The sequence below is a fragment of the Marmota monax genome, unplaced genomic scaffold (genome assembly GCF_021218885.2).
Source record: "Marmota monax isolate L192 unplaced genomic scaffold, Marmota_monax_Labrador192_F-V1.1 WCK01_AAM20220418_F8-fsc00051, whole genome shotgun sequence".
Taxonomy (NCBI): Eukaryota; Metazoa; Chordata; class Mammalia; order Rodentia; family Sciuridae; genus Marmota; species Marmota monax.
The window spans coordinates 9,467,501-9,479,073 of record NW_026695202.1 but is presented as its reverse complement, the minus strand read 5'-3'; the positions used below and the strand labels follow the sequence as shown (position 1 = coordinate 9,479,073).

Genomic DNA, 11,573 nt, shown 5'->3' with positions numbered 1-11,573 from the left:
TAGGACCCGGTGAAGCATCAGTGCTGTCTAAATCTGAGCGAGTCAATCATTGAACAGTACTTCCTTGGCCCTGTGTGCCCAGGGCTACGGTTTGTGGTTTGTTAGAACCGCCTCCTCCTGTGGGCCTCGCCTGGTCCTGCGTGAGGGATGAGACAGAGGAGGAGTCGTCTCATAGAGTTTAGGAACAAAAAAAATCCAGGGATGTTTGCAGTGGAGGGACACACACCAGGTGGCCTGGCTCTGGGGGGCGAGTCCACCCTGAGCACGGCCTTGAGGAGAAACAGGGTCTTGGGCCCTCCGTCCCTCCCGCTCTTGGCCACGGCAGCCTGGGTGGCTCTGGGCTCTGGCCCCTCCAGGGTCTGGGCTAGGGAGAGGCACCGAGGGCCCTTTAAGATCCTGAAGAATGAGGCTGGGCGAGGGCCACCCCAGGCCTCCTGGGAGCACACTAGGCCGCTTTCTATTATTGTAGCAAATTCCAGAGGAGCTCATAAAAACAAGAGTTGACTTTGGCCTGCGGTTTTGGAGCCTTGGTCTGCGTCCAGCTGGCCCATTGCTTTGGGCCCGGGCAGCACATCATGGTGAGCAGAACCACTCACCTCACAGCAGCAGAGCAGAGGGAGAAGAGGGGGCCGGGGTCCCACAGCTCCCTCAAGGGCCACCCAGTGACCTAAAGGCCTCTCCCGAGGCCCCGCCTCTTAAAGGGTTCACTACTCCCCCAAGCAGCAAGCGGGGACCAAGACTTTAACACGAGGGCCTCGGGGGACGTTCAAGATGAAAACCATAGCAATGGAGAGGGATTCACAGACTTGCTTTTTAGACAGACAAGTCCAGCAGCCGACGGGGAACAGATTGGGGTTCAGGGAGACCATTTGGGAAGCCATGTTGGTAAGGAAAGTGGGAGATTCGATTGGTCTGAATTAGAAGAGAACGTGGAACAGCCGGGACGTAAGAGGCACCCGGGAGGGTTTGTGTTCACTGAAAACTGTGGCGCTGGGAGAGCTGCTTGGATTGTTGGGGGCACCAGACTCCAAGAAGGAGCTCCGTCCCACCCAGCGAAGGTCTGCAAGGCGCTCTGGGGCCAGCTGGTCCCGTGTGCATCAGGGGCAGCGGCTGAGAAGAGACCCCTGAGGGAGGGTCCTCGTCACCCTGGGCCTCAGGTCACTCTCCCTCTGAAGCGCCTCCCTTGCGGAGCGGCCGGGTGGCCGCGGGTTTTGGGTGGCAGGAGGCTGTGGCCTTGGTTCTAAGTTAGCGGAATGGCCTGTCTTCTAAGTGGGAGGACTTCACGTTGTTTTCAATCCCAATTTTCAGTATCTCTTCAAATTCAGAATTTCCCGGCAGAATCGAGTGGCCATTCCAGGTTCCCGGCAGGTGGACCCCCCCGTCCCCACGGCCCCCCCATCCACCAGGTTAGATTCGCTTCTTACCTGGCGCCTGTGGACACCTTCCAGGGGCCCCTGCCTGAACCCACCTCGGGAGAGACAGGCCTCCCCCACATGGCCGGGGCCTCGTCTGTCATCACAAAGCCCCGGCCTCCTCCGGCGCCACCGTGCTGCCTGCTGAAGGTCACACTGGAAGGGCTCCCTGGTCACTGAGCCCACCATTCCTTCTTCCAAGGCTGTGTCACCGCCCCAACCAGCCAGTGACCTGCCAGGCTGACGCTGCTGTCACTGCACAGGGTGTGGGGTTTCCTCTGAGGAGGCACCGAGAACAGGGCCTCTACTTTAGCTAACTGCTGATCGTCCCCAGGTGCCACTTGGTCCCCAGATGCCATTTGGTCTTCGGGATGCAGTTGGGTGGTCCTTGGGACGCTCCTACCAACCTACAGGCTAGAAGAGACGTCAGGCCACCAATGGGCCTGGGCCCCTGGGGGGAGGCAGATGCGGGGCCAGGGGGTAGCGGCAGTGGCCCCACACCTCCATGTGTCCCCGTGTGCCACCGTTTGTCAAGAATCCTCATCAGTGGCCTGGCACTGTGGGGGCTTCATGCCAGCCCCGAACTCGCCTTCCTCAGGCTCAGTTCAACCTCCTGGTTATGGGGGCCTCTGCACCCCACTGGGACATAGTTCAAGGTAGGGTGACCTGCAGCCTCCTCTGTCCCTCTCCTCACCTTGTTTAGATCCCAGAGTCAGCGCGTGCAGGACCCCACAGGGCAGGGGACTTCTTGCTTCTGTGTGCGTTGCAGGGCCAGGTGGCACCCACACCCGGCCTGCAGTGGCACTTTGCCTGCTCAGGGGACTTCAGAGACCCTGTTCTCTGGGATCCGGGGTCTCTGGCCCCTGGAGCCGCAGTTTGGGGGTCACTGCTCCAGAGCGGGAGCGGATTCCCACCCCATTTTCTGCCTTCCCTCCAGCAGACACCGCAGGCTGCGGGGACAGCCATCACCGTCTCAGAGGGACATTATTGTTTTTTTTCCGATTCTTTAATAAAAACACAAAGACAGGAAAAAGCAAGCCAGCGTAAATGGTAGAGAGAGGAACTTGTCACGGACACCGCACAGCTCACGGGCCCCTTTCCTTGAGGTGACACCTAGGCTGTGTTCTGAGAAAGATCACAGATCTCAGTGAAACCTGCCAGGGCACGAACCAGCCAGGGGAGCGTCTCCCTGACCCGTTTCCCACGGGAAAGGGGGGACGTCACGGCTCTGCCAGAGGTCCTCACGGACTTCCTGACGGTCTCCCAAAGGGGACTCTGGCCGGGAAGGAAGGAGACCCCGGTCAGGAGCCAGCCTTGCTGTGGATCGCGCTGTGACGGGACAAAACACTTTCTTCCCCGGCCGCCACCCAGGGAGTCCCACAGACATGGCTCCTTGGGGACATTCCCAGGTCCCCATGGAGTGGTTAGAGAAGATCAGGGTGTAGGAAGGCAGGTGTTTGGGGGCCCTGGGGGGCTCAGGCCCACAAAGGGCACCATACTTTTTTGTAGGGTTTCCTTCTGATTCCCCCATTCATGAGGAGGCTTCATGTTCCTGGGGACATGGGTCAGGCAGCCCCACGGCCATCTCTGCCTCTGTTCCCCGAGCCTCCCTGGAGGCCGTGGCCATCAGCAGGGCCTGGGGCTCCTCCGGGGGCTGCTGGGCTGCTGCGCTCGCTCACAGACACGCACGGGCTTGGCACGGGCTTGGCATGGGCACACTCACATCACCCCGTACTTGTTCACCAGCTTGGCACGCTGTTCTGAATGTTGATTTTGTCATCGTGCCCTGCATCGTGAGGACTGTCCCGGGTCAGATCTTGTGGGTCCCAGAGGTTCAGAGGAGGATTCCCACTCTGGCCGCTTCCCTTCCTGCCCCGCTCGTCAACACAGTGGGTACCAGGTCTGTCCCCAAGTCCTGCAGGACACTCAGCTCTCAGAACTCCTAACACAGGCACAAAGCAAGATGGTGACATGGGGCACAGTCACCAGCACAGGCCCCGAATCCAAGCTGCTGGGCGTAGAGGGTGGGGGGGACTGGTCTGTATTTGGGGGGTGATCGGCCTGGAGAAGAGGGGTGGCAAGAGGTGACCAGCTCTGTTCTGATTGCAGCCTTGAGAGACCCCATGTCTGGGAAGCCCCAGCCCCGTGGGGTGGGACAGCCGTCACCGTGGAGCAATCCTGGAAGAGCCAGAGGTGACTCTAGGTGAAGTGGCTTCTGGGAGACGGAGGCGCTCCAGGCCCTGTAGTGGCCGCTGGGGCGGGCGCTCCTGGAGGCCGGGAGGGGACTAGTCTTCAGGTTTGAAGCTGAGGACTGTCAAGGAGGTGACTTCTGTGGTATGTGGACATGATAGAGGATGGCTTTGGGGGGTGGGGGAGAGGAAGGAGCCTCGGAGGAGGCCACCGCTGGCTTGGGGACTACAGCAGCCTGTCCCTCTGCTAGCCAGCAGACTGTGCTCTCTGTCCTGCTCTGGTCTCTGTGAGGTCCCTTCCTCTGCCTCGTGGCCCAGGCTGGACGTGAGGGGCACCCTGCATTCCTGGGCTGGGAGTCAGATGCCAAGTTACATGTGACAGCACCCTCCTGGCCAGGGACCGAGATTCCAATCCTCGCCACCAGCGAGGCCTGGCCCATGGGGGTGGGACTTTCTCCAGACGAGGACTCAGCCACCTGCTGACTTTCGAGAAGGTGGGTCCCAGTGTCCAGGAGGGAACAGTGGGACACAGGACTGGAGGTGTGTGGTGCTGTCACCTAGGTGGGTGACATGCCTTGTTCCTGCACGAGGGGGAGAGGCCAGAGGGAAGGCTGGCCCAGAACATGCTGGCGTCTTCATGATGGCAGAGGATGGACGGTGGCAGAGAGGGTAAAGGAGTCCCAAACCTGTTCTCCCCTGCCCCATGTCCTCTATTTATAGCAAAGCATTTCTCCCAGCCTCCTTTGGCAGGAGCTTGGTCACGTGACTCAGTTGTAGCCGAAGGGATGTTAAAAGTAGCTAGGACAACTTTAGGGAAGCTCCTGGACAGACAGAGGCATGCCCTTCTTCCCTCCTTCCTCCACCTTCCAGCTGCAGGAATAATGATGTGATGGGTGGCGCTTGAACAGCCCCCTTGGACTTTGAGGAGGTAGGAGAGAGATACTGAGGATGCCCCAGTAGCTGGACAGCTTTAGCTCAGGATCCTGACATGAGAAGCCGCCTGGCAGCCCAGACTGCTTGCCTCCGGACTTCTTTCCTGTGAAACAGAAATAAAGTCCTCTCCTATTTTATCCCACTGTTTTCTTGACACTTACCCCTGGATCGAACCCAACTGAGATGCTGCTGTAGGGTGGAAGGGGGTGGGGAGGCGGTTTGAGGGGTCTGTTGACCCAGGTCAGTGAGGACGAGGGGACAGTGTGGGCCTGGCGTGGGCACGGATGCAGAGGGGGGAGGGGCTCACCGGGGGAGGCACCTGGAGCCTGCCCTGCGGACCCTGCACCTGTCCCCGGAGTTGGAGTGAAGAGCAGCCTGGGACCAAAGCCAAGCGCCAGGACATGGGGGGACTTTCGGTAGATGCCAGGGCCCTGCAGGGTACAGCCTGGCTCTGTCTCCAAACAAGGCGGCCCCGGATGGGCAAGGGGAAAAGTCACAGTCAGGAGGGGACACTGTGGACGGGGGAGCCGGGTACACAGCCCTGTGGCAGGGGGGTCCTCGGGTAGGGGCCGGGTGCGGTGCGCTGAGCTGGGGGCTCCTCTGTAGGGCGGAAGGTGCGGGCACTTGGGTAGCAGCGGGGCTCTGTGAGGGGCGGGGTGCATAGGGCACCGAGAAGCGGTGCCAGGGACACAGGTTTGGGCACTGGGCGGGGGACAGGCCTGGGAGGAAGCGTGTCCAGTGGTCCTGAGACACTGGTCTGGGCAGGCCTGGGTGGGCTCTGCAGGTCTCCGCTGTCAGAGAAGCTTCTGGACTCTTCCTCAGGGTGCCTCAGAGAGAACCGCACGCTCTCTGGGACAGACCCGGGGTCTCCCCTGGCCCCACAGCCTCTGGAGGGAAGGAGCCCTTGCTGGGGGACGGGGAGAAGGGGGCAGGCGGTCCAAGCCCTGGACGTGCCTGGAGGAGCGGCCGAGCAGGACGGGGTGGCCCGAGTCGCCGTGGAGGCAGGACGGGCCCTGCGGGACCCCGAGGCCAGGCTGAGTCTGGGTTTGTGGGGACAGTGGGCTGGGGACAGCTCCAAAGTGCTGGGGGCTGCGAGGGCCGCGAGATGGTCTGGTTTGGGAAAGACAGCTCTGGCCGCCGAGTGGTCAGTTTGGGGTCTGGGAGCGGAAACGGGAGGCCAGGAGCGGGCCCTGGGGTCCTGGCTGGGGAGAGGTGAGGGTGGCATCCTGCAGCCCCCTCCTCACCTGCTCTACCCCCAGCTCGGGCCCTGGGGCGGTTGCGCAAGTCCGGAGGAAGCCACTATCTGCCCAGAACAGGAGCCTCCCCGCCCAGAGGCCAGGACGGGGACCCCTCTGTCACTCCTACGGTCCAGGTGGATGTCCTGCGGGGGCTGGTGAGGGTCTGTCCTCAGGTCCCCGCCACCCCAGGGCTTCCTGGTCCTCAGCTGGCTGGGGGTGGGGACGTGGAGGGAAGGACAGAGCGGCAGGTGGGTCTTCTTAGGCCTGGAAGTTGAATGAATCCCTTCCTCCATTGGCCAGACTCTGTCCGCGGCCCCACCTCACCACAAGGGAGGCTGGGAAGGGAGTCTGGGGGCCACCAGGGGGAAGGGCACTTTGGGACATAGGGGCACCCTCCTGCCCTCTCCCTCATTCCACTCTCTGCCTTTCTACCTCTCCCCACAGTCATGGGTTTTACGTAGAGGATGCAGACACTGAGAAACACTTCTGCTGTCCCCGCTGAGGGCAGCCCGGGTGGCCTCGCCACCTGAGGGGTCCTGGGCAGGGCCTCAGGTGAAGCAGGAGCCCCTGGCCCGGGTGGGCGTGCTGAGGGGCTGCTGGTCTCCAGCTCTCCTCCCCTGTTCCAGCAGCCTCCACAGATGAGGCCACCCAGCTGCTGTGTCCCCGATGCGCAAGGGGCAGGGAGTGGCCCGGCTCTGGCCTTGGTGGAGTCTCCGTCAGCCCTCCACACCGGGCCTGGCTTTGAACACGTGCTGGGTGCTCAGTAAGCACTCGCTGAGCGGATGAAGGAAGGAGGGAGGATGGAGAGGCAGCGTCCCCGGCTGACTTGGCCCGCCAGGCCGGGGGGATTTCTCCCAGCAAAGCTGTGCCGACAGGTGCTGGGGCTGGGGCTGGCTTTCTGTGTTGTTTTCTTTGCACGTGTTTTAAAGTGTGCAGAGGAAGCCACTGGACTGGCTAGTTCAAGGGGTGCCAAAGAGTCGAAGAATCACAGCTTCCTTCCAATCTGTTCACCTGGCCTTCCTCCCTGGGAGAGCCTCAGTCCTGGTTTCCTAGAAAACTTCCAGAAGTATTCTGTGTTTCATGAATCATGGCTGTGCGTCATGTTGTGATGGCCGTGTTGATTACCCTCTTCTGCAGCTGGAAAACCTTCTGGGGGAGAAGGAAAAGGGGTGGGGGAGCTTCTTAGTCAATTTTCTGTTGCTAGAAGCAAATACCCCAGGCTGGGTAACTTATGGAGACTAGAGGTCGATTTGGCTGACAGTTCTGGAGGCAGGGAAGTCCAGGAGCACAGCGCAGCGTCCGGTGACAGCCTCGTGCTGCCTCGTCACAGGGAGACATTGCAACATGTGCTAGCTCAGGGCTCCTCCTCTTCTGATAAGGTCACTGATGCCATCTTGGGCCCCCCCCCATGACCTCGTCTAATCCTAATGACATCCCAAAGGTCCACCTCAAAGTGCCATTGGCATATGAATTGAGGGGCTACGTTTCCAGCGTGTGACTTTTGGGGCACATTTACACCATAGCAGGTTTTTCTTGCAAACCTTCTACGTGTTGCCACGTTTGGGGCTCAACACACACCTGGTCCCGTCCCCTTGGCACACCCAGAGGAACTGTTGTCCCTTGTTCCATCTCACAGGCAAGGGCACTGAGCACAGGGAGGCCAAGGCCACCAGCTGCTGGGCAGCCTGACTCCGCCCTCCTCCTGGGCTCTGGGCACGTGCCCCTCCTCCCGGCCCAGTTCTGGGGTTTGCGGAAGGGACGCCCCTCGCTCCTCTCTCTGGGGTCTTCTGCCCATTCCTCCCTCTGCGCAGACTGGAGGGTCTGCAGAGCTGCCCTGTTGATCTCGCCTCTCCCCTTCTCCAAGAGGCTGCAGCTTCCTGTGAAACCCGTGGGAGGTGAGGCCGTGAAGATTGGGAGAGAAGGGAAAGCAAGGTCCTGGGGATGGAACTGCAGGTCCCTGGGGCTGGTGACGCTGCACATGAAGCAGACGGAGAGTTTTTATTATTTAAAAGAAATCCATGATCTGAACCACCCTCCATCTCCCAAAATGAGGAAAGGAAAGGGATTAGGAACGCTGGCTTCAGCAGAAGAGAAAGTTCTAGAATGTTCTGTAAGTGGCCATCAGAGGACTTGCCAAGGCCCCATCCGAAGTCACCTCTGAGGGCCTCGTGGGAGGCTAGGGGGCCACGGAGGTCTCTGAGAGAGGGGGTGGGCAGCCGTGGGGACCCCGGGAGGGCCGTGTTTGTGTGGGGCCTGGGGCAGTGGGTGGGTCGTGTGACCGGATGAGGATGAGGCTGGGGGCCTGGGCGAGATGGGGGGGGCAGGGCTGCCCCCGGGCTCCCGTGCACAGCGAGGCCCCTCCGGGAGTGTGCGATTGCACGCGGGTGAGTGTGCCGCCCCCAGCGTAGGAGGGAGATCTTATCACCCGGTGCCTCGGGACTTTCAGGCTTTCTCACCATCCCCAGCTCCCCGCCTCCCACCGGCCTGGCCCCTCATCCCCTGCACAGGAAGTGGGCTGGCCCTGGGGTTTCAGTCTCTGCGGGCCCAGCAGCCGCCTGCTACCTGGGCTGCCAGAGCCTGCGATGGCCACGGTCCCAGCAGCAGCGGGGACCAGAGGGAGCACAGCAGCGAGGTCCCATGTCCCAGCCAGGTGAGTCCCCTCGTCCTGCCCTGTGGGCACCCGGGGCAGCCCAGTGTCTCCCTACCACCCCCTGCTGGTCATCCAGGGGCGCTGGGCGGGAAGGTCCCTGGGAGGTGCAGCTGAGTCGGGCTCCAGGGGTCTGCCTGAACTCTGACCCCCAACCTATCTTGGAATCCCCCCGGGGAACGGGTGGACCCTGCTCTCCTGCTGGAGAAGGAGCTGGTCCCCAGAGCCAGGCCACCCTCCTTTCCAGTCCTCCCGGGAGGCTGGGGGCTGCTGTGGCCCGAGGGGCTTCCCTGGGCCCTGCGTGCTGGGCCTTCAACTCAGAGGGGCAGAGGTGGCCGTGGGAGGCTGGCCTGGGGGCCCAGAGTGGGGGCCAGTGTGTGGGACAGGGCAGCCACCTTCTGGCCCTGGAAAGGGACCCAGACTAGAGAGGCACCCAGGACAAATGCTCCTTAGGAGGCTTGTCGGGTGAGGGGGAGAGGTCCCCTCGGGACCTGGTCGTGAGGATGGGGTACTGATAGTCTCTGGGAGCTCCTGGCTGGATTTGTCCCTCACTTGGCAGTGTGACTCTTGGGGTCAGTAGCCACAGGCGCTGGGGCTGGGCTCTATCTCTGCTGCTGCTGGGGCTCTGGCTCCCCCACCCTTAGCGGGGTTTGTCACACCTTGTCATGGAGCAGATGGCCGAGAGGGGGCAGGGCCGTCCCCTAGGGTCCCCTTCCTCCCCTACAGCCAGGATGCCCTCCTGCTGGCTGGGAGATGCGGAGTCAAGTGTGTGTGTGTGTGTGTGTGTGTGTGTGTGTGTGAGAGAGAGAGAGAGAGGACCAGGGAAGGTGGGTCTGTGAGTTCACACCCAGGTGGGCCACATGCCCAGGTACCCGGCTCCTGTTCACTGTCCTGCTCCGGCCCACAGTCCCCACAGACCAGGGGCCCTCAGGCAGCGGCGGCTGGTTTCAGGCTCAGCCCCAGCCCCGTCCAGCTGGGCCAGAGGCCGGCTTTCCCCATGTGGAAAGAGGAGTGGAGCTGGAACACCTCGGGGTGCTGAGGAGTAACTGCTGTGGCAGGATGGTGACAGTGACGGGAAGGGGAGCTGGTGCCAGCCCCCGCGGGCGCCCGCATCATCACCATCTAGCTGGAAGCCAGGTGCCCGGGCTCTGAGCGTCAGCATTGGAATCAATCCTGTGGGGCCAGGGGCCTCACCTCAAGCCTTGTGACGGGGACATGCAAGTCAGAGGCTGGCAGGGTCTCCAGTCCCAAGGGGCAGGTTGGCGCCTGCGGGCGGGCCCAGGAGGGAGAGGCTTGGACTCGGGTCCTGCCTGGGCATGCTGGTCTGCAGCTGGGCCTCGCTGTGCTCTGAGCAGGTCCTCAGCCCTCCTGAGACTCAGGGTCCTCCTTGCAGAATGAGGGACGCGGCCAGGCTCCCAGCCCTGAGCCCTGGGGTGGCCGGCCTCCTGGCCTTGGCCGTGCCCTCTCAGGGGCATTCCTGAGCTTTCTCCCGCCCAGTGCCAAGGCCTATTGGGCCCTGACTTCCTGTGATCTTGCACCCTTTGTCCTGGGGTTCCTGTCCCAGATGCCCCGGGCCGTGAGGTGGCCCTGAGGGCTGGAGCTGATCTGAGCAGCACCTTCAGCAAGACCCCCTGCGCCCTGGCCCAGAGCCAGGCTGACGGGTGGACCTTGCGGGAGCCCCTCTGCTGGGCCCTGCCCTCCCTGGGGTCCCCACCCATGCCCTGTGCTACTGCAGGTAACAGGAAGATGCGGCTCCCCTCTGGGCTGGCTCTGACTCCCGGGGCCTGGGCCCAGGGTCTGGGGGCAGGTCTGTGCAGTGGAGACAACGCAAGGGACCGGCCCTGGGGACACTGGGCTGTCCTGTCCATGGCCTCAGGGTGCAGCTGGGCCAGGAATGCCGGGACCGTTTGTAAGTGACGTGAGTCTCGGCTTCCTTATCAGGGAGCGGGGACGATGACGGCAGACCCCCTGAGCTGTGCGCAGGTGAGATGAGTCAGGGCATGTGAAGCGCTTGGCAGGGGCCTGGCGGGGGACAGAGCTGCGTGTGTCACAGTGAGAGTCAGAGGGGAGCCGCCTGGTGTCCGGCACGGAGACGCACGGGAAGCGGGCACTGAGACTCTGGTCACCGCCTGTGTTGGGGCAGAGAGGAGAGTGGCTGGAGGTGACAGGGGAGTGGAGCCCGGGGCCTGAGGCTCCTGCTGCAGATGAGACCAGGCCAGGTCCAGGCTGGAAGGACGCCCGCTGACCTTCGGGGGTGGAGAGGAGGAGTCAGGCGGGGGACCACTGGGCTGTCCTGTCCATGGGCTTTGGATGGGTGGTGTGGGGACCCAGGAGATGGGTCCTGGGGACAGCTAAGACATCTAGTGGAAGGAGTACCGGGTGAGCTGGGCCCTCCCTGGGCCCGGGGGGTGGGGGGATCCAGGTGGAGGCTGGGGGGGGGGGGCGCTGACCAGGGAAGACCTCTAGGAGGTGGGGCGGGGCTGATGGGAGATTTAGGGGGAAGGGGAAGGGGACAGTGGAGGGAGCTGGGGACAAGGAGGAAGGGGCAGTAGAGCCCGGTGCCCTGAGGACTTGGACCAAAGATGGGAGGCTGGAGGGAGGCCAGGCCTCCCCGCACCCCTCGCCATCCCTCGCCACCCCTCCCCTGCACTTGGGCTGCCAGCCGCTCACCCAGGGGTCCCCCGGCCCCGACCCCTCTCCGTCGGCTCCAACCCACCCTCCTGAAACAGGTCCCTTTTTGCCCCACCCTCCTGAAACAGGTCCCTTTTTGTCCCTAAGGGACATTTTGTTCTCCCCCGCCCTGCCCTGCGGGGAGGAAGCCGAGCCCCATTTCCCTGCAGGGTCCCACCGTGGTGAGAATTCCCGGGTGTGGCTGGAAGTCCCTAGAGTCCTTTGCAGAGATGTCACTGGGCCTCAAGGGCAGGCGCCTGGGCAGGGCTCCTTCCAACCCCTGGGGGGCGGGGGGCGGGGGTCTTGAGCTGCCAAGGAGCGCCCGGGCTGGGTCGGCCACAGGGCTCCCAGGTGCAGTCTTGGAAGCTCGGGACAGGAACTGTGACCTGGGTCCATGCCATGAAAGCACTAGCCAGGGACATGTGTAATGGACCCTCAGGGAAACCTGGGTCTCTGCAGAGGCTGGGAGGGGGATTTCCCGCTC

At 62.7% G+C, this 11,573-nt stretch overlaps 1 protein-coding gene across 2 annotated transcripts in view; it reads left to right on the top strand.

Annotated features, from left to right (window-relative positions):
* Positions 1-8,107: 8,107 nt before the first annotated feature.
* The window catches only part of Il2rb (interleukin 2 receptor subunit beta), a 17,311-nt gene continuing 13,845 nt past the window's right edge, over positions 8,108-11,573 (top strand). The window contains exons 1-2 of one of the 2 annotated variants that reach the window (XM_046429289.2): positions 8,324-8,422; positions 10,361-10,402. In XM_046429289.2, the coding sequence (XP_046285245.1) occupies positions 10,373-10,402 (30 nt within the window). In that variant the 5' untranslated portion in view covers positions 8,324-8,422; positions 10,361-10,372. Of the gene's footprint in view, positions 8,423-10,360; positions 10,403-11,573 lie in introns of both variants that reach the window. The other variant, XM_046429290.2, reaches the window with a different exon arrangement.